Source organism: Muntiacus reevesi, chromosome 19 (assembly GCF_963930625.1).
Source record: "Muntiacus reevesi chromosome 19, mMunRee1.1, whole genome shotgun sequence".
Taxonomy (NCBI): Eukaryota; Metazoa; Chordata; class Mammalia; order Artiodactyla; family Cervidae; genus Muntiacus; species Muntiacus reevesi.
Window position 1 is genome coordinate 32,223,409 of NC_089267.1, and position 27,468 is coordinate 32,250,876.

General features: G+C 37.7%; 1 protein-coding gene across 1 annotated transcript in view; it reads left to right on the forward strand.

Moving 5' to 3' along the window:
- Nucleotides 1–27,468, forward strand: part of TRAPPC3L (trafficking protein particle complex subunit 3L) — a 54,635-nt gene that overhangs the window by 12,528 nt on the left and 14,639 nt on the right. Inside the window, exons 2-4 of the mRNA XM_065911478.1 lie at nucleotides 2,551–2,706; nucleotides 6,645–6,742; nucleotides 9,786–9,885. Of these exons, the coding sequence (XP_065767550.1) occupies nucleotides 2,665–2,706; nucleotides 6,645–6,742; nucleotides 9,786–9,885 (240 nt within the window). The 5' untranslated portion in view covers nucleotides 2,551–2,664. The remainder of the gene's footprint in view (nucleotides 1–2,550; nucleotides 2,707–6,644; nucleotides 6,743–9,785; nucleotides 9,886–27,468) is intronic.

Consider the following 27,468-nt stretch of genomic DNA (forward strand, 5'->3'; position numbering starts at 1 on the left):
AGTTGGCAACCTATACATAATTCAGGGAACAAACTGACCCACTGCCTGCTTTGTAAGCCTTTTAAACCAAGAATAATTTTTTTAAATGGTTTGAATTTTTTTTCAATATTTTGTGACATGTGAAACTTACATGAAATCCAAATCTGAGTGTTTATAAAGTTTTATTAGCACGTATCTGCACTGGTTCCTAATTGTCTAACTGCTTCCCCACCACCTGAGCAGAGTTGACTAGTTTGTGACAAGAGTCTGTGTGGCCTTAAAACTGAAAATATTTACTATCCAGCCCTTTATAGAAAAAGTTTGTGTATCATCATTCGCCTCCCACCAAGTACACAGGCTTTTTCTGTTTTTCTCTGGATCTTTCATCTAGAACCCAGAATTGCCCCCAAATCGGGCCCTGCAACATATTGTCAGCATACCTTCTGAGATTTTGTGAGTCAACCTCTAAAATATTTCGCTCTAACGTAAGTAGCATATGAGCAGTGGAAATAAAAAAAGACATTGCTGATTTGGAGTTAGCGGATTTAGTGCAAATTCTTCTTTGTTGTCCACTTTCCAGCTTGTTGTCATTCAGTCACTCAGTCCTGTCTGACTCTGCAACCCCATGGACTGCAACACACCAGGCTTCCCTGTCCATCACCAACTCCTGGAGCTCGCTCAAACTTATGTCCACTGAGTCGGTGATGCCATCCAACCATCTCATTCTCTGTCGTCCCCTTCATCTCCCGCCTTTGATCTTTCCCAGCATCAGGGTCTTTTCTAATGAGTCAGCTCTTCGCACCAGGAGTTCAAAATATTGGAGCTTCAGCTTCAGTATCAGCTAACCTTCAATAAATTTCTTAACTCTCTAGCTAACCTTCAACAAATTTCTTAAGCTCTGACTTTTAGATTCCTATCCTTTAAAATGATCGTGATTACAGTACTGAATACTTCAACGGTGTAATTAAATTAAAATGAGACCAGATGGCTTAGTGGTAAAGAATCCACTTGCCAACGCAGGAGACACAGGAGATGTGAGTTCAATTTCTAGGCTGGAAGATCCCCTGTAGAAGGAAATGGCACCCCACTCCAGTATTCTTGCCTGGGAAATCCCAAGGACAGAGGAGTCTGGCCAGCTATAATCCATGGGGTCACAAGAGTCGGACATGACTTAGTGACAACCACCACTACCAAAGAAAATGAAAAACATGTTGTAAACTGTACAGTTTATATAAACGTAAGATGTTATTAAAATCTGCTACTGAAAAGTCCCATACTTCACAACCCAGCAAAACTGCTTTTCCTGATAATGGTATCCTGGAACAAAAGCACTAATAGAAACACCATAAATATTGCAGCATTCCATTTGATATATCACCTACAAAAATCATCTACAGTAATTCATGTTTGTATAGTACATTATAATGGAGAAGGAAATGGCAACCCACTCCAGTACTCTTGCCTGAAGAGTCCCATGGATAGAGGAGCCTGGTAGGCTTCATGGGGTCTCCAAGAGTTGGTTTATAGCACATATCATCTCTTTGATACAATTCTTCTGTGAGGTGGGCACTGTTATTGCCATTTTCCAGATGTGAAAACAGATCCAAACAGCAATAAAATGCCTTGCCCATGGTGACACAACCAGTAAATGGTACAAATACAGCTAAGCCTGAGCCTTCCAAAGCCTCCAAGGCTCCTTGAACTACATCACACTGTTCTCCAAAGTAGTCAGTTAGTCTGTCACGATATAGCAAGAATTTTCCAGAAAACATAAGGCTAATCGACTCAGGCTGTAAGAAATAGGAAACTACTGTCTCAAATTGAATTTTATGCTTCTATTTCTGGAATGGTTTTGCTCCTCTGAACCCTGCACTTGTCAAGACGAGAGGGTTTCTTATTTTTAACTTGAGGTATCTCTACTTCTGCATAAATAAAACATCCTTCTGCATAAAATAAAATAGCTAATATATTAGGTACTTTCAAAAGAAAGCTAAGGGCTTGCTTTCTCTGCCAGAATCATTATACATTATTAAACTGTAGAACATGCATTTTGAGCAACAGTTTTGTAAGAAAATATTATCACCCAAATTCTATCACACCTTAAATGGCTGCTTATGAAAAAGAAAAAGTTACCAAATTTGAATTTGTAATCACACTAAGTGAGAATGTTTCATATGTATTATTTGGGGGATAAAGTGAAACCCATTAGAATTGACAATTAGGTTTGAATCCAGGATTTAGTGTCTTTAAATTGCTGATCCTTTCTCGAATTCACACAACAATCAATACAAAGACTGAATAATGCTGACATTTAGATCTATCTTGAATTGTGAAGGTTTCTGTTTGTGATTTTAAAACAATGCCTTGGCATGAGAACAAAACACCACTCTTATACTCCCTTGGGCCAAAGAATTTTCAGTAGCTGGTGCTTCTGGTCTGACTTTTCACTCTCAGCTTTTATGCCTTTAGTTTACAACTCGTCCCCACAAGTGAAGAAGTATTTGATCGCTGGCACTGTACTCAGCTATAAGACAGTCCTATTTACGGTTCTTTCCCTCTCCAGTTCAGCAGGCAGCAAAAGCAGTAGCATGCAGAAGTAGCACCCGTGTCTCAGAGCAAGGAGGAACTTTCGGAAGCAACACAAAAGGATAAAGATCGGTGAACTTTCTTCACCTGCCAGGCACAATGTCTCGTCCTGCACACCGAAGACCAGAGTACCATAAAATAGTAAGATCTCTTTATAAATATGTTCTCAAAGAGGTTTTTTTTCCTGCTTTAGAGAAAATGTTTTCCTAAGTGATTTCTGAATTATTTTGAAAGGTGACGCTATTAAGTAGACTTTTTCAGTGGACCAGAGTGTTTTGTGGAGAGAAACATAGATGACACTTCTGGAAATAGTTACAATGATCTTTTACATACTGTGAGAGAATAATCAATTCTTTATACATATTTTAAAGTCTTCTTTTCTGACTAATTTTATCTACAGAAGTGTCAAATTTTTCTTCTAACAGTAAAAGTAAAAAAGATTAAGCAGTTCTTTGTATTTCATACTTGTAATTGGTTGTATTTCATACTTCATGAAATAAGAAATGAAATATATACAGAATAGGTGATTATATGTTACATTAAATAGGAATAGGTCATCAAAAACTCAATACTAAAAAGATTGCCTTTAAAATATATTTTCTAGTCTTAAATATGATTATTATTGTGACTTATTGTGGGCTCTTATATTCCAAGTTCAGAGTTATTTTTAAAACTTAACTATTTGAGGATTAGATTTGGGTAAGTGTTGTTCTTTAACTCTCTTTTATTAGAAGCATTCAGAAGTTACAGATGTGAAAATTCATCATTAGGTTAAAAACTCTTAATTATTTCAGCAGACTCAAGGGCATTGCATAAAAGTAAGTAACTCTGAGCATGGATACTTAGAATTGTATGACTAACCCATGCACACCCCAGTTGGAAATGGCTGCAGATGCCTGTCTGGAATCTTCATTTTTTTTATGGGATTCCTCAAATGCTGAAAAATATTGTATGTGCTTCATATTGCACCTAAGTCACTTAATTTATATATTAGTTAAAACACATTCTTATCTTGATATATCCAAAACCTCCTGAAATAATTAATGGTGTTCTATTTTTTATGAAAAAAAATTATTGCTTTTTATGTTTTTAAAACTGTGACAATAAATTTATGTTGATCTCTCTTGTGATAAATCTGAGACCCTTCTGGACATGTTTTCAAGATACAGTTTTTGACCATGAAACAAAATGAAGAACACTGGCCTTTATGGGCACCGAGCTTAAAACTCAGCGAGAAAAAAAACATAGTTAGTATCCACCCACCAGAGGGAGAGAAAGAGGAAAGAAAAGAAAATGCCATTTTTTTTTTCAGTTTAGCCTTAATTATAAATGGGCACAAAGTTGAAGCTAAGGCACATAGGTAGGTATAATTTTATCTCCTTTTCTCTGTTTTTCAAATTCTTTTGTTTTACTGCTGGCAGCAACAACCACATTCATTCATTTCTCTCACCCCTTCAACTTTGCTTATTCTTACACTGTCATATTGGTTTTTAACAGTGATTTATCTTCTGCTGTAGCTCCTTATATGTAAGGCAGATATTTTGTGTATAATGTAAAGGCAGTTCTTGTGATTTATGATTAGGTTCTTGGAAGGTTTAAATAAGAACGGAATTAAAACTGAATACATGATGTCCCTTCATTGGTTTGCTTAACAAATATTTTTGTTTAAATCACATGCTTTACATCATTGGTTTCCTACTAGAAATATTAATGTACTCATTTTTTTTCTATACCTGAATTGCGTACATTAGTGTCTAATGTCAATTAATGTATTTAATGTATATTCTACACATGTTTATGACATTTTGATTTATCAACAGAAGTTATGTCCCTATGTACCATATCCTATTTAGATTCTTTTGATTTAAAATTTATCGAGTTATAATAAATATTCTACCCAATTAAGGAAACATATTTATCATGATATAAACCTATACATAAGAGAATGGACGTTGGTGGTATTGGGTCAATTTTGGAAGTATTTGGATCAATATCATATAACATTTCAAAGAAGTCACTTGGTTGAATAAACTATTTTATTGGTTTTCTGAGTCATTTCTACTTCTTATTTAAGAAAAAGTAATTGAATACATATTATATTGTATACATATTATATATACATGTATAATAATATACATATATTGTATACAAAAGTAATTGAATACATATTATCAGGCCTGATCTTTCCCTCCATGTTGTGCTACACAAGATACCTGAGCCTGCAGATCAAAACACCTCTTCTAACCTGGAATCCATATTTGATCTTTCATGAAAATATAAGATTATGCACAAAATAAGATTATTTTTGACAATGGTACCCCTTCCTACCTCACCTCTACTCCAGGCAGTGCCTTCTTTTGTACATCTCAAAGAAAATTGCCATGACAGAGAGGAGCCTGCAATCTCGGACTCCACCCGGGCTCTGCCAATCATGGCTAGCTGGGCGAGTAACTCATTCCTCATGAGGCCTCATTCCCTCCTCTGAAAGATTGAGGGAACTGTTGTAAATTATCTCGGATATCCTCTTCTATTTCTTTGTTTTCAATAGCAGATGCAAAACAAAGAAACTTTTTTTTTTAATTGGAGGATAATTGCTTAACAATGATGTGTTGGTTTCTGCCATACAACAATGTGAGTCAGTCATAATTATACATATATCCCCCCTTTCTTGAGCCTGCCTCCCATCCGCCATCCACCCCTCTAGGTCATCACAGAGAACCCGGCTGGGGCCCCTGTGTTATAGAGCAGCTTCCCACCAGCTATCTTTTTAACACATGATAGTGTATATATGGGACTTCCCTGGTAGATCAGCTGGTAAAGAATCCGCCTGCAATGCAGGAGACTCTGGTTCGATTCCTGGGTTGGGAAGCTCCCCTGGAGAAGGGAAAGGCTCCCACTCCAGTGTTCTCGGGTTTCCCTTGTGGCTCAGTCGGTAAAGAATCTGCCTGCAATGCGGGAGACCTGGTTTCGATCCCTGGCTTGGGAAGAGTACCCTGGAGGAGGCATGGCAACCCCCTTCAGTATTCTTGACTTTCTTAATTCGTCCCACCCTCTCCTTCCTCCACTGTGTTCACAAGTCTGTTCTCTATGTCTGTGTCTCCAATCCTTCCACGCAAATAGGTTCATCAGTACAATTTTTCTAGATTCCATATATATGCATTAACATACAATATTTGTTTTTCTCTTTTTGACTTACTTCACCCTGTATAACAGGCTCTGGGTTCATCCACCTCACTACAACTGACTCAAATTCATTCCTTTTTATGGCTGAATAATATTCCATTGTATATCCTTACCACATCTTCTTTATCCATTCATCTTTTGATGGATATCTCGGTTGCTTCTATGTCCTACCTGTTGTAAACAGTTCTGCAGTGAACCAAAGAGACTTTTTAAAAGGGATTGATTGAACTTTGTGTTTTCTTTTTTCCATATTTTCAACATATCTTTGATAAACTAAACCCAATTTATTCTCAGTTTTACTTTTCATTTTTAATGTATTCTGAAAAATATTACATATTTTAGAGATCTGTAACAAAAGTGCAAACTCTCCTTTTTTCTCTAAGTATAAAGAAAAACTCCAAATGTGTTGCTATAGTTGGGTTCAGCCTGCTGGTCTCCTTAGCAGATCTGAAACCTATTAGGGATTGTGCAGACTCATGAGACATCTCACCCAATTTTTCCTTCCAAGTGAAAACATGGTCAAAATATACCAAAGGCCATTCTAGAACAACAAGAATTTATATTAGCAATTAGTATTTAAGAAAACTTCCTCCACGAAAGCGTATTGTAAGTTATATAAGCAAATGCATAGAAAGATGTTCTCATGTTAAGAAATTTATTTCGCAGCTCTTTTCCCTCCAGCAATGTATCCAAATATGGATACAATTTGTTCTCAAAAGTGAAAATTATTGCAGTCATCAGACCCAACTGAGCACACACACTTAATGGGGAAGGGGATGGAAGAAAGGAACAGATGATCTCAAAGGCTGCTTCTGGCTAGAAAATTTTGTTAAAAGGACCAGTAGTATATTTCCCATAACTTCGCCAATAACATAAAACTATCTCTTTTTCCCCAGAATAAAGATCTCTTTGTCCTCACCTATGGAGCTCTGGTTGCCCAACTCTGTAAAGATTATGAAAAAGATGAAGATGTGAATAAATATTTAGATACAATGTGAGTAGAAGTCTTTCATTCTTGTGGAATGTGATTGGTCTTCCTCTTTTGACTTCTCTTGCTCCATTTTAGATGCTCTTCTATCTCAACAAATCCCATCTAGAGAGGAAAATAATTTCTAATAGCTGCCATTTGGGTTTCCATAAAGCCTAAAGCAATAAAACGGGGCTTTTATTCCATGAATATCAATCATACAACATTTTCTTTTTCATTAGAAATCATTTCTTTGCTAGTGATCTGTAAGCAAAAGACGTGGTAAAACTGAAACTGCTCTTTAAAGAATATGGTGGGTCATCACATTTCTTTTCAAGTCTTCTGTTCTAGCATCATTTCTATCAATGTAAATATGTGTTTATGTAAGCATAGACTACGGAAGGATCTGTGAAAAAATTGCTAATAGTAGTTGCCTGAGAGAACTGGGGGAGCGGGGCAGGAGATTGTGGGTAGAAGGGAGATTTACTGTTTCTTATGTAGTGTTTTTATCACCTGAACACTTTTAACATTACTCAGTTTTACTTTAAAACATATTAAATAAAGAACTCATTCCTTCCTTTTAAAATAAAAGTCCATTTGGACTCTTTGGGAGAAGGCGAGGGTGGGATGTTTCAAGAGAACAGCGTTGAAACATGTATAATATCTATGGTGAAACAGATCACCAGTCCAGGTTGGATGCATGAGACAAGTGCTCGGGGCTGGTGCACTGGGAAGACCCAGAGGGATCGGGTAGAGAGGGAGGTGGGAGGGGGGATCAGGATGGGGAACACATGTAAATCCATGGCTGATTCATGGTAATGTATGACAAAAACCACTACAATATTGTAAAGTAATTAGCCTCCAACTAATAAAAATAAATGAAAAAATAAAATAAAATAAAATAAAAGTCCATTCTGCTTTATTAATAGACACTTCTCCTACATTAATTCAGCCTTTAATTTTCAGAACAATTATATGATTATTATATTACTGCTTAACAATAAAACATCTATAAACACACTTGAATCTCTACATCTTGGATCCTTAAAAGGTTTCTAACAGAGCAATGACTGGAAAATTTGCACTAGTTAGAAGGTTTCATTAGAAAGTTTGAAGAGGAAATTTAGTGTAGATGAGTATTTTGGACCTCTTTTAAAATGCTCATTATATTTTTGATTGAAATACAGAAAAAAGACAACATTGAGAAAAGCTTGAAAGATCTTTTTGTGAGCTCTTGCTTCCCTCCCTTTCTATACGCTTATCCTTTTTCATCAGAAAGTTCTTTTTCATTGTTCTAAATTCTATTCATTTTGGTCCACATATTCTTTTAAAAAATTTCTTCTTAATTAGTCAGGAGCACTTCCTCAGCTACATTGTCTGTAGCAGTGGTAGCTTTTTAAGCTATTTTATATTTAGGTCACTCTTAAACACATGATAAAATATTTTCAGAAATCAGATTATTTAACTTGTTAAATTTGCATTGTTTTGCAGAACAACAGCATAAAATGAAGACATTTATTTACTTGACCCGTCCCCCAAAAAATACCTATTGGTAGCTACTTGGGTGCATATTTTAATAAACACAGATGAAATATTAGTTAAAGAATGCATTTTGAGAGGCTGTAGACAGGCCTTGCCATAAGAAAAACAATAATTTGCATTCGGATTTCTTTAATAGCTTCTGCTGAGAGCATCTTACATTTTTAATTTGATATATAAAAAATCTGCTTTAAAGAAATATACCCTTTGACCAAAGCAAGATATATACTGCACTGACTACAACATTCTGCCTTTCCATTACCTGTCCTAGTAGCTGAGCCTGCAGATATGCATAATACAGAAAACACTGAAAACATTTTTTTCTAAAATCCTGGTACAACTATTTCTACAGTTTCTGTTCTTTAAAAGTCTTTTCAATGTGAACTTCCTGGCTAGAATCACAAAGCATTTTTTTTTTTGGAAGGCAAGTAAGCTAAATTGAATATTTCTTTCTACTCAGAAATATAAACAGATAACCTCATAGATTTAGTAAATCACTTTAACATCAAATCCACCTCCCTCTCCCAGTTGACTGGTCACTGAACATTCACTCCCACCCTTTTCAGACCCTGTGGAACAAATATAGCCTCGTACAAACTGTGATGTCTTTTAACTTGTTGAGCCTTCTGTTGCCCTGTTCAGATTGTTTCACTAGTTCGTGGACATGTGGCTGTGACATTAAAAGATCAATTTTGTGCCAGTTTGGTAAGCAAAAACAATCTTCTTTCATTTCCACTGTTAAGGTCATAATTCCTCAAGTAGGTTGAAAGTTTTAGGTCTATCTTGTTGAATCTGTCTACTCGGATATATTATCACATCTCAATAAAATGCTTGCAGAATTGTGCTTTGGGTACCAATCAAGCCATCTGCTGTGAGATAGAGTGAATATATAATACAGATACCTTCTCCCAAGTCCCATACATTTACTTTTCCTAAAATTTAAAAAAAAGAAAATGAACTTTTTGAACTTTTCTTTTTTTGTTCTTTTCACTAAACTTTAGTGTTCCACCTTCAGTGTAGCGGAAAACTAAATGGCACACAAAAAAGTATTTCTCCATTCCCTTCTTCCTCTTCTTCCAGAACCGATCCCAGACATACCTGCTCTCCTACCATGGTAACTATGCTAAGAAAAGAATGAGCATCTAGGTACCACACCTGTAGCAGACAAGTCAGCTAGAGCCTCATTCTGTTTCTGATAATGGCCAATGATGAGAAAGCTAGCTGCCAATGAGACACATTAGGCTGCAAACACCAACCTCTTTTCATTTTAATTTACACTGTCAAGTTTGGGTCAGCTTTCACTCCTCAGACTTTTTTGCTCAAAGGAGACTAGTTAAAATTTCCTGGATGAGTTGTGCTTTATGAGTAATGTCATAAGGAACCCCCTGCCAAATTTCCATTTGACTTGTCAAGTTTGGTTTACTTTATCATTTATTTACAAATATCCTAACAGATGACACTGAAACATGGAGGGACTTCACTAATGTCTCAAATATTATTTTCAGAGCACACTCTTTCCCTTCCTCCACAGGGGATACGGTATAGGAACACGGCTGGTAGAGGACTTTTTGGCTCGATCATGTGTGAGAAGATGTCACAGTTATTCAGAAATTGCAGACATAATTGCCCAGGTGAGTGCATTTTAACTTTGGCAGTCTGTTTTGAAAAATTTTGATTGGTCCTATTTGGTGGTTTTCTTCTCCAATTGAGTGGGTTTCGACTGTATTTGTTACTAGGTGCTAAGAGAAGGAATTCTGATCAAAAAGCATTTTATTTCTGCACAGAGATAAAGCTACTGTGAACAGAGATAAATGCTTCTAGGCTTCTAAACAGCTATTGATTTTTCTGACCCCATGTGTGGTGTGTACGTCCCACACTGGGAAAAATGTTTTGAGAAGGTAAACAGAAAGTCAGTGTAAAAGGCAGCCTTCTAACACGTGTACGGGTATGGAGAAGGGGATGGCGACCCACTCCAGTATTCTTGCCTGGAGAATCCCATGGACAGAGAAGCCTGGTGGGCTATGGTACATCGCATCACAACGAGTCGGACATGAGTGAAGCGACTTAACATGCACATAACACGTATGCGCCAAACTAATTTCTTTGTACGATCATTTTCAGCACATGGGGGTAACCTTTGGTTAGCTCAGGGACTATTGGTGTAGTCATTTTGCTCCCAGAACAATGTTTTCCCCAGAGGAAAAAATGAGCTTCCTGTAAATGCATGTGCTCTAAGAACTTTCATACCCCTATATATAAGAAATAACTTTGAATCATCCAGCACAAGCTCAGATTTCTTGGATATAAGATTAGGAAATAAATCCTTAGCCAGAATTCATTTAATCTGCAGGCCTTATGGTTATTAACCTGGTGTTGTCTGTGGAAGCCCTAGAAAGCAGGCATGGATGTGAGATATGGATGGAGTCAGTAAGCTGCCTCCAGTTCACACAACTGACCAGTTAAGTCAGTATCATTTTCCTTTTCTCTCATTTTTAATATAATTATACATTGTCATACTGACTCTTCATCTAAGTGGTGATAATGGTTTGACATAGTGCTTTGTGATTCTAAGTGCAATTTTACATGCTTTTTGTCTTTCATTCTTAAAGTATCTCTGTGAAGTAGACAGGGTAGAAGTTATTATCCTCATTTTCCAGTTAAGAAATCTGAACTCCAGAAAGAATATGATAAAAACTGAATATGGCATAGTAATCTTTCAGTCGTGTCCGACTCTCTGTGACCCCACGGACTGTAGCCCGCCAGGCTCCTCCATTCATGGGATTTTCCAGACAAGAATACTGGAGTGGGTTGCCATTTCCTTCTCCAAAAACTGAATATAGTACATGTGAAAAAAGATTATACAACAAAAACCATAACCAAATGAAAGATGTTTTCACATATTGTTATTATTACTTTCATTATTTTGTGGCTAGTGAATCATGTAGTTGAAATTAAAATCCAGGTCTTCCAGTCCTAGTGTAGTCAGTTTATTATACCACTAAACAGGTTAAAAAAATTCTCTTTCCATATTTGCAGATGGTAACTAAGATACTGAAGCAGTAATTTGAAAAATGAAATAATTTTTCACTAAATCACTGCTATGGGCAATACTACAAGAATACTAGCTGTTTTAGTGGAAAGTAAATACTTAAAATGTATAAATGTACATGGTTGTATTCTATTTCTGTAAAAAAAAATACCATTTGGATTTTGATAAGGATTGCATTGCATCATTAGATTGCTTGGTAGCATGGACATTTTAACAATAGCAAGTCTTCCAATCCATGAATATAAAAGGTAATTCTATTTTTTGTTTTATTTAATTTTTGTCTTATTTCTGTCTTATTTAATTTTTTTTCATTAACGTTTTGGAGTCTTCAGTATACAAGGCTTTCACCTCCTTAGTTAGGTTTATTCCTAGGAATTTCATCCCTTTTTGGATGGAAATTATAGATGGGCTTTTTCTTTTTTCTTTTTGAGGGGTGATAGCTCATTGTCAGTGTATAGAAACAGTACTGATTTTTGTATGTTGATTTTGTATTCTGCAGCTTACTGAAATTAGGTATTAGTTCTAACAGCTTTTTGTATAGTCGTTAAGATTTTCATGTATAAGATCATATCATCTGCAAAAAGAGAGTTGTACTTCTTATCCAATTGGAGTGTGTTTTCTTTCTTTTTCCTGCCTAATTGTTCTTACTGTGATTTCCAGTACTATGTTGAGTTGAAGTAGTAAGAGCAGGCAGCCCTACCCGGTTCCTGATCTTAGAAGAAAAGCCCTTGGTTTTCACCATTGAGTAAGGCAATGGAAAAAGCACAGCCTTCTCAACAAATGGTGCTGAGAAAGCACAGAGCAATGAACTTGGACCCTTATCTTATACCACACACAAAACCAACTCAAAATGGATTAAAAAAAAAAAAAACCCCAAACTCTAAAACTCCTGAAACAGACTGTAGGGGAAAGTCTCATGGCATTGGACTTGACAGTGATTTCATGGATATGACATCAACAGCAACAGGCAATGAAAGCAAAATAAGCAGGTGAGATTATAGCAAACTAAAAAGATTCCTCACAGTAAGCCATCAACAGAGTGAAAAGATAACCTGTGGGATTAGAGCAAATATTTGAAACCACCTGTCTGATAAGGAATTAATCTCCAAAATACATAAGAAATTCTTATAACTCTAATTTTAAAAAAAATCCAAACTAATAACCTAATTAAGAAATAGGCTAAGGACCTGAGTAATTTTTGAAAATATACAAATGGCCAAGAGGTATATGAAAACAGTCACTAATTGTCAGGGAAATGCAAGCCAAAACCACAATAAGATATAACCTCACAACTGCCAAAATGGCTGGTTGTTTTTTTTTTTTTAATGTTGCTGAAGATGCTCAGAAATTGGAACCCTTGCATATTGTCAGTGGGAATACAAAATGCAGCCACTATGGAAAATAGTAAGGAAGTTTCTCAAAACATTAAAAAATACAATTACCATATGATCTACCATGTCTTGTCTGGATATTTACCAGAAAGAATTGAAATCAGGGTCTTGGAAAGATACTAGCACTCCAGTACTCTAGAAAACAACCTGAAAGTTGATTGACTGATGAATAGATAATGTGATCAATACTGCAATAGCATACTCTTCAGTCTTTAAAAAGAAGGACATTCTGCAATATGCAACAACATGGTTGAAGTCAAATACAGAATGACAAATCTGGTGTATGAAGTATCTAAAATAGTCAAATTCACAGAATCAAAGAGTAGAATGATGGTTGCCAGCAGGTGAAGGGAGGCAGAAATAAGGAATTACTAATCAACAGGCATAAAGTTTCGGTCAAGCAAGATGATTGAGCTCTCTGAGACTTCTCTGATGGTCTAGTGGTTAAGACTCCATGCTGCCAATGTAGGGTGTGCAGGTTTGATCCCTGGTTGGGCAACTAAGATCTCATGTGCTATGCCATGCAGCGCCGCCCCCCCCAAAAAAAGTAACTTCTAGAGGTTGTAAAAAAAGACTTAAAAGAAACAGGTCTGTTTGATATAAAACTAAGAACATGTGCAACATGCACTTTCCAAATATCTCTTCTCTAAACATTTTACGTCTTTTTGGTCTTTACAATGTCATATAAATTCTTGTCAGCCCCTCCTATCCTCAGTGATTGGGGAAAAACACCAACTTTCACACCCATACAAGATTCCTTATTAATGAAGAAAATGTTCTGTCACCCTGACCCTTCTCTTGTGCAGAGGGGCAGTCTCTTGGCCTTTGCACTTTCCTTCAAAGACCTGATTTCCTCCCTCTAAATCATTTCCACCTCCCAGCAAAGTGTTCTTTTACACATGGGGATGACGTCACCCAGTTCAAGAGCATTTTAACACAGATGATGGGTCAGACTTTATACTCAGCCACTGATGCTTTGCTTATAATTAGTAGCTTTTGTTAAAAGGTTTGGCTTTCGGTAGCATTATCTCATTAGCCCTTGTAAACTCTCCTGGAGGAGGCAAGTGTAAAATGCTCCAGAGCTGGTGTTATAGAGAAGTGGGGCAAGGTCAGAGGGAGTTCACCTAGCCACGTGCTGCCGTGGGGCAGAGAACAATCGGGAACAGAATCTAAGGCTGTGACTTCCCTTCGGCGGCCCTCTCAGACCATGCACTTGTACAGAACACTGCATCATTCTTCCCGAGTACCTACTGTATACTGACCTGTCATGGCTTCCACAGAACGCATGATTGTTGTCCTGGCTCCAAACAGCAGAAGAGAGAAAGAGGATGCATTTGAAGGCAATTGACTAGATGAAGAAATCTGTGCCCATATGAGTGATTCTCCGAAGAACTGATTAGTGAAAGACTGCATGTAGGAACAGGTCTCCTGACTTTATGCCTCTGCCTCTGAGAGGGGACAAACTATTTGACTTTGGGTATTAATAACATTTTCTCCTCTCTCCTTTCTTCATTTCGTCTTTTCCACACAACAGATTGTCACTCTGTCTCTAGGCTTCTGACAAATTCTTTTGACAGTCTTTACCAACCTAGACAGCTTATTAAAAAGCAGAGACATTATCTTGCTAACAAAGGTCCGTCTAGTCAAAGTTATGGTTTTTCCAGTAGTCATGTATGGATGTGAAAGTTGTACTGTAAAGAAAGCTGAGAGTCAAAGTATTGAAGCTTTTGAACTGTGGTGTTGGAGAAGACTCTTGAGAGTCCCTTGGGCTGCAAGGACATCCAACCAGTCCATCCTAAAAGAAATCAGCCCTGAATATTCACTGGAAGGATGCTGAAGCTGAAACTCCAAAACTTTGGCCACCTGATGCGAAGAACTGACTCATTTGAAAAGACCCTGATGCTGGGAAAGTTTGAAGGCAGGAGAAGAAGGGGACGACAGAGGATTAGATGGTTGGATGGCATCACTAACTCAATGGACATGAGTTTGAGTATAGTCCAGGAGTTGGTGATGAACAAGGAGGCCTGGCGTGCTGCAGTCCATGGGGTCGCAGAGTCGGACAAGGCTGAGCGACTGAACCGAACTGAACTCTTAAATTGCGCCATCTAGTGGTGTGAGAAGAAATCTCACGCCAGACACCAAATCACTGATCCAAAGAATCTTTAGTTAGTTTTACATTTTATATAAAAAAGGACATGGGCTAATTATGAACTCAACTTCCTGTTAAACATGTATGAATTTCTAATTTTATTTTGTCATATACAAGTGTACTTTTTGTGATTGTTGCTTCAAAATACAACTACAAATTTTAAGACAATATATAATAATTAGCAGCATAACTTGTGATATGCAGCAGCATATATTTTAAAGCGTGAGTAATACAGAGCTTTTCTGAAGAAAAGCTCAAAGTAATTTCCACCTATTATCTATTTTTCTATTACAAGAACAGTGTGAAGTAAAAAGGCATCTGTCATTAGCCTCATTTTACTGACAATGTAATTAAGACTTAGATGATGTCACCACGAACACATAAAGAAGAAAAGCCAGTTAAACTGTTGATGTGAATCTAAATTGACGCATTCACTATTTTCATAGTGTATGGGAGATTCCTAAAAAAATTAAAATAGAACTAGCAATTCACTCACATATTTACCTGAAGAAAATAAAAACACTAATTAGAAAAGATATATGAACTTTTATGTTCATTGCAGCATTTTTACAGTAGCCAAGATATGGAAGCAACCTAAGTGCCCTCAATAGATGAATGGATAAAGAAGATGTGAAACACACACACACACACACACACACACACACACATGTGTGTGTGTATATAATGGAGCCATAAAAAAAGAATAAAATCTTGCAGTTTGCAACAACCTGGATGGACCTAGAGGGTATTATGCTAAGTGAGATGTCAGACGGAGAAAGACAAATGGTATATGACTTTACTTATATGTGGAATCTAAAAAGCAAAATAAATGAACAAACATAACCAAAAAGAAACAGACTTATAGATAGAGAGGGCAAATTAGTGGTTGCCAGAGCAGGGGGATATGAGAGGAGGGATAAAATGGTTGAAGGGGAATAAGAGGTACAAACCAGCAGTCATAAAATCAACAAGTCACATGGATGTAATGTACAGCACAAGAAATATAGAAAATATTTTTAATACTATGGTGTATAATTTATAAAAATATAAATCACTATTATATACCTGAAACAAATATAATGCTGCAAATCAATTATACTTCAATTTTTTAAATGTATAGCTTTCAGAGAAAAAAAGCCAGCTTAGAATTTAATTCTTCTGACTTTGTTCCAGTGCTTTTTCCAAAAATTAATTGTTTCTTTAAAATAGACCTTTGAATAGAATATACATATATGTGTATATATATATATAACTGAATCACTTTGCTGCACATCAGAAACTAATACATGTAGATCAACTATACTTCAATAAAAATATAAAATATACCTTTGAAAACTTTTCTCCTATTTTGACCACCATTCTGAGAAAAATGAAAATGCAGAATTTGCAGTAGAGTTACCCTAGCTGATTTTAGTTATAGTCATGAAATACTGGAGAGTTTAAACTTAACAGGCATACATCCCTGTGTTTATTATAAGAGCAAGTCAAAAATAAAATTGTACTTCTGTCTGGTCTAAGGTCTAAAAGAGAGCTCCTTATTACACAAAAATGTATTTCATGGTTTCCAAACACATTTATGATAAAAATTTTATTATTAGAAGAATCAAATCAGAGAAAAACTTCATCATTGAATCAAGATAATCATAAAGGATGGGCCTGACAAGAAATATTAGAATGTTGCCTTTAGAAGTAGCTTAAACATGAGGAGCTCCGATCCTCATCAGATTCGGAGCAGTAGTCTGACCAAGTTCAATGTAATGGAGATTAAATATGAGCCCACATCCTGCTCAGCCACATTCCCACTCTATGACCCTGAGCAAATCATACAGCTTGTCCAAAGGTCAATGTCCATATGCATCAGGTGAGACCTCTTCCAGCTGTAGTTTCCGGATTTTCAGGTGTTGCTTTCCCTAGCTAAACTCTGAACACAGAACTGTAATCATAAACAGCTGAGTATGCTGATTGGCGCTTCCAAAGTCTCTCTCAGAGCATCCGTGTCTTCTCATTACTGATAGTGTTTACAAATAGTTGGTCTGGTGTAAACTCTGTTCATCAAAGCCCGGAAAGCTTTTTACTGTTTGGTCAATGTCTTTATGATGGTTGCTCTGAGGGGTATAGAGGGAATTTATGATTTTCTAAAATAAACATCACATCATTGGCATTGTCACAGTAAGATGACATTTTTAAATAGAGAAAAATATGATGTAAAATATATAAAAGATAGAAACAGACTTATAAAACTCGAAATTCTGATCCTTAGGCTGAAAAAAATTGGAACTCCATATATTATGCTTGCAATAGATTCTGAAAAGCAAAAGTGAAATCTTTTACTTTGAATAGTATCAGTTGAAACCTTGGAAAGGCAAAGGAACTCATGATCAACCTTACTGAGAACATCTTTACTATGAAAATAGGGCAGCATAAGGCTGTATTTTAGTTCAATCTTTTAATCAGTTTCACTGTGTTTTATGCCGGTTGATCTTCCAAGAATTTGCTGCTGGCCAGCTTCTTTAATATATATTTCTGTTCTCCATCCAACAAGAACAAAACTGTTTTACAATGAATGAAAATAATGTGACGTTTTCCTGAGTTACAGTAACACACATAAAATTTGACTTGATACTTACATAGATTATCCAGAAAAATTACATTGAATTTCATTTCCCCATCATGTCGGTAAGCTATTCAAAGGGAAGGATAATTTCAGGCATTCTTGGGGTTTGACCCATCATGCCATGGCAAACCAACACGTTGTAGACATTCATTAAATATTGTTGAAGTGAATTTATTTATTTTTTTCCATTTACTTTTATTAGTTGGAGGCTAATTACTTTACAATATTGTAGTGGTTTTTGCCATACATTAACATGAATCAGCCATGGATTTACATGTGTTCCCCATCCCGATCCCCCCTCCCGCCTCCCTCCCCATCCCATCCCAGTGCACCAGCCCCGAGCACTTGTCTCATGCATCCAACCTGGGCTGGTGATCTGTTTCATGTTGCTCCTCCTAGTCTGTCCAGAAGAGGGCAGTGGGCCGTATTCATCGCCAAATTAAAGACTTTCCTCTCTCTTCCTCTCTTACTGTAACTCTCATTACCTGCAAAAGCCCCCTTATTTCAAGCAATATTTACTACGGTGAAAATACAGTGCTCTAAAAGTCTCTAGTTGCTCACAACAGCAAATCAGCAATAACAAGATTTGAATTACAAAAGGATCCTGAACAGGAAAATAACTGACTCTCCCTGAATAATAGACCAGGAACGCATCTTGATAATTTTACTGAAATGTTTATTTTTTCCATGATTTATAGGAGTGTAGAAATTTTCAGGAGAAGATTCATTCTTGTTACATTGGTGTCAATTGTGATTACAAAATGCAAGCATTAAAGAGGTAATCCAATCCCATTTCACTTAACTTAATGGGCTCATATGTCTTCCAGTTTATTATAAGAGCAAATAGAAAATACAGTTGTACCTTTCTCTGGACTAAGATCTAAGAAACATCTCCTTAGTTACAGAAAAATATTTCTCATGCTTTCCAAATACACTTATGGTTAAGTTTTACAATCTCGAGAAGCTAAGAGACAAAATTGATCGTTTAAATAAATCATTCCCATTTATTATGGAAAATGTTTGAAATGTATCCTAAAACTCCTCATGGAACAAAACTGTGTTAGGTAGCCTCTTGTATGTCGCCAGCATTAGGATGTCAGGTTGCAGGGGCCTGCTGTGAGGATGCTGGGGACACCAGAGCTGGGCCTCATGGAAGAATAGAAATGGAGTTTCTCTTGTCATCTCAGTAGCAGGCATTTATGGTTCCTTACTGTAGTCTTCTGCCATTTTAGTGACTCAACTACTCTGGTTATTAAGCTCTTGCAGCTACTTACTAATATCGTTTTATTCTTCTTTATCTTCTCTCCATCTCAGTGATTCTGCTGCCTCACATGTTTGGCCGCCTCTTGATTTCTATTTACTCATTTACTCCAGGCGTTTTTTGCTTTCTGCCCAATCATCTAACCTGTGATTCTCTCTGTGTCTCACATTCAAAATCCCAAAAAGAGAGCCTCCAGCCTGTGCCGCCAGTCACTAGCCCTCTGCTGGGCGGAGTTTTCCTACTAAGCCACTTCCACAGACCCATAGCCAAACTGTGGACTGACTGTCTTGGTTTTCGAAGGCCTGTCCTTGTCCATTGTGCTCAGTTGTGTCCGACTCTTTGCGACCCCATGGACTGTAGCCTGCCAGGCTCCTCTGTCCATGGAATTCTCTAGGCAAGAATACTGGAGTGGGTTGCCATGCCCTCCTCCAAGGGATCTTCCTGACCCAGGGATCAAACCCAAGTCTCCTGCATTGCAGGCAGATTCTTTACTGTCTGAGCCGCCAGGAGAAACAACAGGATAATGAAACAGAAACCATGACCATCAAAAGGAGCCCCTCAGAGAGGGGATTTGGGTATGAAAAACATCCTGAGACTTTCCCACATGGGGAAAAAGAAAAAAGAACCTTATTTGTTCTATCTAGGAAATTGGTAGCAGTAATCTGTGGGTCTTACTTGACCTGTGAACACTCTACTTGCTTTATTCATCTTACGGATGCTACTGTTTGCTTTCCTTCGTTCCGGCAGCTAGCATTCCTGTATACAATAGTATACAGGCTCCATTTAGCATGCTAGCTACAAGGTACCAGCTTTCTGAATAAAATGCTAATTTTGGATCTGGGAAAAAAAAATGAAGAAGAGAATTGTCATTGTTACGTATTTTGCAGACAATAGTCAAGTAAGCAAACCTTTCCAAAAAAGAAAATGTTTCCCCTAGGAAGCAGTTCAAGTGAAACCACATTGTTAGTTGAAAGTAAATAATTTAGACCATTAGCAAGAGTGGGGCAGACATTTCTTAGAACACTAAACTCAGAGATACTTCGGTGGAAGGGAGATAACTAAGTTCTCCTAAGACAAAAATGATATGCTACAGTAGATAATATTTGGTTTTTCTTTTAAATTTCTTATAAAAGAACCAATCATAAAAGTTCTGGTCCTCTAATCCTATGGGGGTTTTGCTTTTGCTTCTCTTTTTCTAAATCCCTTGCAGTCCTTTCCCTTGGCATTCTGTGTTTTTCCAGAGAATGTTACCAGAGATGATCTGATATTTTTACGTGAATAGAGAAACTGCCTGGGTGAAGTGAACTTAAACCAGGCCATTCAAGTCAGAGACATCAGTATATCTCAGGGTGTTTTTTTTCCTCTTAAAAACAAAGCAAAGCAAACAGTTTTGTTCCTTATGCGTCTCTATTTTACTTTTGCTCTTTTTTTTTTCTGATTCTATTTGGCTTCCTTCATTTTCTTAACAATATACTTTATCTTTTAAAAAAGTACCTTCCACAAAAATCACCATATTTCACAATTCTGTAGTAATAATCAATCACTCAGTTGGGTCCGACTCTCTGCAACCCCGTGGACTATAGCCCGTCAGGCTCCTCTGTCCATGGGGATTCTCCCGGCAAAAATATTTGAGTGGGTTGCCACGCCCTCCCCCAAGGAAATCTTCCCAACCCACGGATCGAACCAAGGTCTCCCACGTTGCAGGCGGATTCTTTACCGACTGAGCCACCAGCGAGGCTCAGGAATACTGGGGTGGGTTGCCATTTCCAATTCTGAGTGTAAGCCTAAATAGAATGCACCCAGTACCATGCACAGCATGCATGGTTATGTTGACGTCTTGATTCTGTGCACAAAACTCGGGAAGGTTTTTTCTGTGCTTTAACGTTTTTTTTTTTTTTTTTCTCTTACTAGGATAAAAATTTAAATCTCAATGTTAAAGTTGCCTCCATTCCCACCATGCCCCTACCACCCCTGCAACACACAGATACATAAACAGATACACACCTTTGCCTTTTACACACCACTTACTTAAAAGGATAGACAAAGAAATGTAGCCTGAATGGCATAAAATAAAGGGAGCCTTGGAACATTTTTATGGCTAGGCAACACTTGCTCTTTGTTAAAATCTCTCACTGATGTGGAGGACTGGTTTTCGCTGATCCTTTTGAAAGGTAATGCGTTCATGCTGCTTTTACTGCCTCAGGGCCAGGAGCACACCTCTGATGCTGGGTAGTTAGTGGTCAACATCACCAGTGATAAGACACCTTCCTTCTTCTGCAACACGTGCTCTCCACACTCAGCTCAAATCTCTGCATGTCAGGCAACTCAAAGCCGTAACCCGGATAACCTGCCAGGAATCCTAACGCGGTGGGGTGGGAAGAGGGAGAGGGTGCAGGGGGCCACCGCTAATTTCACCTCCATGAAATCGTTTAACAGCCAACAATTGTGAGTCTGGGACAAAGATCCCGCAAGCCTGAATGTTTAGGTATCTTGTCACTGCTTTATACTAGAATAATTTTTAAATAGATGTTTGAGGATTTAGACATTATGATATGGGCTCCCATCCGCACCCAAAAGATTGAAGTGGGAAACTGAGGTCCTAGAACACTGGAGTCCTGAGTCTACCTTGCGTTCGGGAGCCAGGCACTCCTTACCTGTGATGCGTATGGGGAGCTGAGCAGGGGTGGGGAAGAAGCCGAGTGACAGCCTGGGTCACTCATCAGAAGCGTCTGGAAAGACCAGGAGGGTCCGGTTCACAACCTACAGGGCGGCAACTGGAGAGCAGGTCAGAGCCCAGTTCCCAGCGCAGCACGGGGGGTGTAGGTTTCAGGGCTAACGCACCACACGTGCCCCATCCCCAACCCCTTCCTAGGATTCCTGCTTCCTCTCCTCCCGCAATCAAGCAATGGAAGGGAATCAGACTAAGCCTCAACAGAACACCTTTCTCTGCTATTAATTGCTATTTTTCAAAGACTAGCTCATAATCTAATGGTAGAGGCCTACTGACTTACTTTAATTTTTTCCAACATATGGTATTAACATAAGTGGGAGCCCTTAGTAAACAGGGATTAAATTCCATGCAAGTCACAGCATGGCACACAGCATTCCAGAGAAGGCTGGTCTCACAGTTAGCTGAATGTCAGACCATTTTCCTTGTTAGTAACATTGTCGAGCAGAGAAGACGGAAAAATCAAAAGGAAAGAAAAATCCTTTATAGTCAGAAAATTCTCAATATTTAAAAATGATGAATATTAACAGCAAAGGGCACACACAAAATATTTTGAAAATTCTTACCATTTGGTCCAGGAATGTGTTTCTTAAAAATAAGAAAACCTTTTTAAACAAACGTAACTATTTAGACTGAATTTTCCCCTGGGAGTAGCAAGAACTGCCTTATATAAACACCCACACACTCGCTCTGTTCCCTTTGTACCTCTGGGAGGGGTGAAAGAAATAAAGCGTGGGAAGTTTTCCTTTGTGAACAAGCTTGTGTGCATAACCACAAGGTCGGTGGATTCTGCAGGCTGAGGGGGTCTAACCCAGAGGACCGCCTCAGTATGAAGCCAAGGCACCCACAGGAAAATTACCCTTTAACTTTTTTTTAGACTACATTTGTATAACATTATTTTTCTTTTAGACACAGAGAAGTATCTCTTAAGGCTCAGTAAATTCTGCAAGTTACCTCCCCTCACTTGTGAATGCCTGTCGTCCACTTCTGTTCATGATCAAGTCTTACAGGCAAACTGGCTCTTTCCAGGCATCTTGTCTCCTTAGCACTATTACCAAAGATGTTCCAGAAGGAAGTGTTCAATCTTGCAGGTATCTCAGCACACGAAATCTAGGCTGTCCTTAATTTTCCATTGGAGACTCTTGATTTTATTCCTATGGTTTAACTTATTTGGAAGAAACTCATGAAAGAGACTGACTTATGAAACAAACTTAAGTGTTCGGGTTGAAAACAGCAATAGCATTGGGAGCATTTCATGAATGTAACTATTTACCATGAAATTCCTAACTGGGGGTGAAAACAGTTGAGGCAACACTCTGAGAAACAAAACCCCAAAGCTCAAGCAAGCTCCACCTGAGCCTGGAGACTCGGAGACACACGGCGGGCCAGCCACGCTCTGGGGCAGTCAGCCCTGCTTGGTGAGCCTGTTAGTTTGTGTCAGAAGTAAGATTCTGTCCAGATTTGCCCTGACCTCTCAATGCTGCACCAGAGAAATGGTTATCGACCCTGACCATTTCATAGACTCCTCAGCTTCTCCCTACCCCAAATTCTGATTCCCCGGGTGCTAATTTTGACCAGGTAAATATAGTCTCTGGGAATAAGGCCCAGGCATCAGAATTTTTTTCAATGCTCCCTGTGTGATCTTTGGGCTTCCCAGGTGGCGCTAGTGGTGAAGAACCTGTCTCCCAATGCAAGAGACACAAGAGAACGGAGTTCGATCCCTGGGTCGAGAAGAGCCTCTAGAAGAGGGTATGGCAACCCCTCCAGTGGTCTTGCCTGGAGAATCCCATGGACAGAGGAGCCTGGCAGACTATGGGCCACAGGGTCTCAAAGAGTCAGATGCGACTGAAGCGACTTAGCATGCACTCACACACGCATGTGATCTTTAATGGCACCCACTGCTTCAGAGCACGGGTTTCCTTGATGCACCAGGGTGATCACTGCAGAGGTGAGGTGGCATGTGGGGACTGCTACTCCTCCTTCCCTCTGTTCAGATGTTTCCAGAGTTACCACTTCTTTTTATCTCCTTTAAGTGTTTCAAATAAAATAAAATGTCATTGGGAAAAAATGTGGACAACATTAGAGGGATGTAATCAAGGAGAGCCATGATTGAAACAATGCCCACCAGTGTTGGGATAACTAGTTTATCCCATTTGGGAGGAGATAGAGAAAGAAACTGCCAAGCCAAAGATGATGAAATTGATCAAACACCAGCTTGTAACTATATGTTTGCAACTATGTATTTCTTTAACTGCTTTATTTCCTTTTCAGGTGAAACTCACTCATAGTTAGCCAATAGTTTAAGGAAGCAAGCCTTTTAAAAACCCTGATTACTATCTCTCATGTTTCCTCTCTTGGAGCAAACACCAACAAAACACGTGGGAGAAATCTTCTTGATCTGTTGATACCATCAGCAATTATTATTATTGCAGAAGCACATCCTTTTATGTTAAACATCTAAGAATAAAATGTTGTTACCATGCAACTAGTGGAGAAGAAAATGGCAACCCACTCCAGTATTCTTGCCTGGAAGAATACAGTCCATGGGGTTGCAAAGAGTCAGACATGACTTAGTGACTAAACCACTACGACCATACAACTAGTAACCATTTTATAGGTTGTGTCCTCTGCCAAAGGATGTGTATATTTTGAGGTATTTTTCTAAAGCAAAATTATTCAACCTCACCTGAATTAATAACTTTTCTTACTTTATCCTCTTCCTTGAAACGATCTAGAGAATGTGATTGAGTAAATTAATTCATTTCCCCCAATTTAATCTCAGTCACTACAATTTAAAATATTTTAAAGATTTTTTTTCTGGCATTGGTGTGGCTGTAGGGTCAGGAAATTTGAAACTGTGAAAAGACAGCTGGTCATACAGACAGACAGAAGGATGTGCTCTCAAAGATATAAATATTAAATCTGGGGTACTCTTCTAAATCTTATGAACTTTCCATTGCTGAAAATTTCTTCTTTATCAATTGTAATTTTTACCTGAGGAAATAAAATATGACAGTGATGCCATGTTCTAACTGTGCTTCTGGTTCACCTCATCAATACGGTGAACGAGAAGCATAGTTTAGTTAGAGCATAACTATCTCAAATGTCTAGAAACCCAAGTGAAAACACTGCAGAAAGGCAAAGAGGCCAAGGGCCCAAATAGAGACCAAGAAGCTTGGAGATAGACATCAATTCCCAGGAGTACACCAAGAAGACAATGGAACTAGGAATTTATGGGCTACTGCCTTAAGACTCAGGACAGCAGAATTGAAAAAAACTCTGGTATACTAATCCAACACTCAAGTATTACAAGTGAGGAAATTTGGTTTAAAAGATTAAATGAACACTTGAGAATATACCACCATGAGGCACTATTTATGTGACAGAAGTTGAGTCAGACTAATTCAGGTCCAAACTTAAGCTCCATCTCTTACCTGTGGCTTAAACATAACTTTTTGAAATTTAATATTATTCATAAAGGTGGAAACAATCATCTTTCCCAGTATGCTTGTGAAAATTTAAATACAAATTATATGTAAAACATCCAACACATAATAGTTTGTTAACAAATTTTAATTCTGCCTTTCCTCTTTAGTGGAGTAGCAAAATTTAGAATATTATCTCTCTTACAAATATTCTTTTATTTGGCCAGGCAAATATTCTTTCTGCATAACTCAATTTTAACAAACAACTGAACTTTGAAAATACTATTTGAAGCAGCCTAAAAGCAGTTTTCTTCCAGAATCAAATATGACATTTTATGTTTGTAATAAGAATCTTCCAACCTCCAAAATGAATTAAACTAACCTAATGCTCTTGACCAAAACTCTACTCCAGTAAATATAACTACAAAGGCACTCACACTTGCCTTGCCTGCAAGTAACACAGGCCTCCTTCTGGGGTTACCCTCCATGTTCAAGTCCAGCCTCAGTAGTTCAGCTTGCCTCCTTATCTCTCCTAAAACCTCATTATGTCCCAGTACTCATTTAGGGCTTCATTAAGTTTTAGTCAGAAGCCACTGCATTAAACAATTAAAACTGGAGCCAGATCCTTCCTTGTGTCAGTTCCTCAGGGCAATCTAGGCTCCCTTGGGAACTTTGGGGAATGAAGAGATTGGTTGAATACATGATAACAATCAAGGCAGCAACCATACAAATGAGAATAGTCATCCTTGAAGCTGCTACATAAAAGAAGCATGTACATAAAAAAATTTTTTTAATTAAAAAAAAAAAGGAGCATGTACAGATCCAATGCTCCTTGCTCTTTATGTCATAGGTAAGGAACTGCAAATGTCAAAATGTCAACTATTGACTTTATTCTGGTTGCATGAGTGAACAAAGGAGGAGAGTGTAAGAATGGATTAAACAAGAATCAAGACCCCAAGATAACTTAGCTTTTTAAAAGTATTATTCAGTTAATGACATTTCAATAAGAACATAGTCGTAGCTTAGTTCTGAATCTAAAACCATAAGATTTCATGAAAATCAAGTAGAGTGACAAGGAGAATAAAGAGAAACACATAGACTCAATTTTCTTGAAATGAGAGAAAATATTTCTCCATGATGAAAGAACGTAACTAGTAGCAGGGAAAATTGATCCAAAAGATCTATCTGAAAGTATATTTAGTATGTTATTGGACTTTAAAGATGAAGAAAGGGTTTTTTGAGAATATAGGTTAAAAAATTAATGTTAGTAATAGATTAGTAAGATAGCATCAGATGCTCCCTTAACAAAATTCAATGACAGAAGAGACTAGAGTAACACATAAAATATACGCAAGTAGAGAAAGTGTGAACCAGCTAAACTGTCCTTTAAGTACAGAGTAGGCCAATAACTTGAATACATAAAAATTCAGGGAATAGGAAAAAAAAATAAAAATAAAAAAAAAAAAAAAAAAAAAAAATTCAGGGAATAGGATTCCTGAGAACTTTTTCTGAGAATACTACTAGAAGGTAGATTCTGGGCAAGCAGGAGTTGATTGACAAAATTTCAGCAGAAGAACTGAGGTGAGCACATGAGTTATTTCATTGCATAGCTATTATGAAAAATTTCAGATCTATACAAATATACAGACACTATATAATGAGTCCTATGTACCTACTATCCCACTTCAATAAGTATCAATATTTTGCCAATCTTGTTTCAACTATCAACTCCCCCTTTGTGTGAAGAAATATTTTACAGAAAACTCTAGACTTTCTGGTAATTCACATATAAATATTTCAATGTGCATGTCAAACTGGTAAAACATAAACCAACATGCTATTATCATGCACATAAAAATGAACAGTTCCTTGAATAACCTCATTTCCATTTAATATTCATATTTTCCTAAATATCTCAAAGATATCCTGTGTCTTTTCATTGCTTGCAACAGGATACAAATAAGGCCCACATGTTGTTTCTGGCTGTTATGTCTCTTTTATTCTTTTTAAAATGCCATTTGTTTATGGAAAGCTGGGTCATATGTCAAATAGCATGTCCTATATTCTAGATTTACTTGACTGCTTTCTCATGGTGCTAATTAACTTGTTTTCTTTTGCTTACTTTTCCTTTACACTAATAGTAAGATCTTGATTAAATTCAGAATTTATTTTTTTAGGAAACAGTATTGTACAGGTTGTACTGTACTAACTCTTGTACTGCATAACATTAGGAGGCACATAATATGTGGTTGGCCCATTTTTGGGCTTCCCAGGGGGCTCAGTGGTTAAAAAAAAAAAAACAAAAAAAAACTGCCTGCCAACGCAAGAGGACTTCCCTGGTAGCTCAGACGGTAAAGCATCTACCTACAATGCAGGAGACCCAGGTTCAATCTCTGGGTCGGGAAGATCCTCTGGAGAAGGAAATGGCAACCCACTCCAGTACTCTTGCCTGGAAAATACCATGGACGGAGGAGCCTGGTAGGCTACAGTCCATGGGGTCGCAAAGAGCTGGACACGACTGAGTGACTTCCCTTTCCCTTCACTTTCAATGCAAGAGACACAGGAGATGCGGGTTCAATCTCTGGGTCAGGAAGATC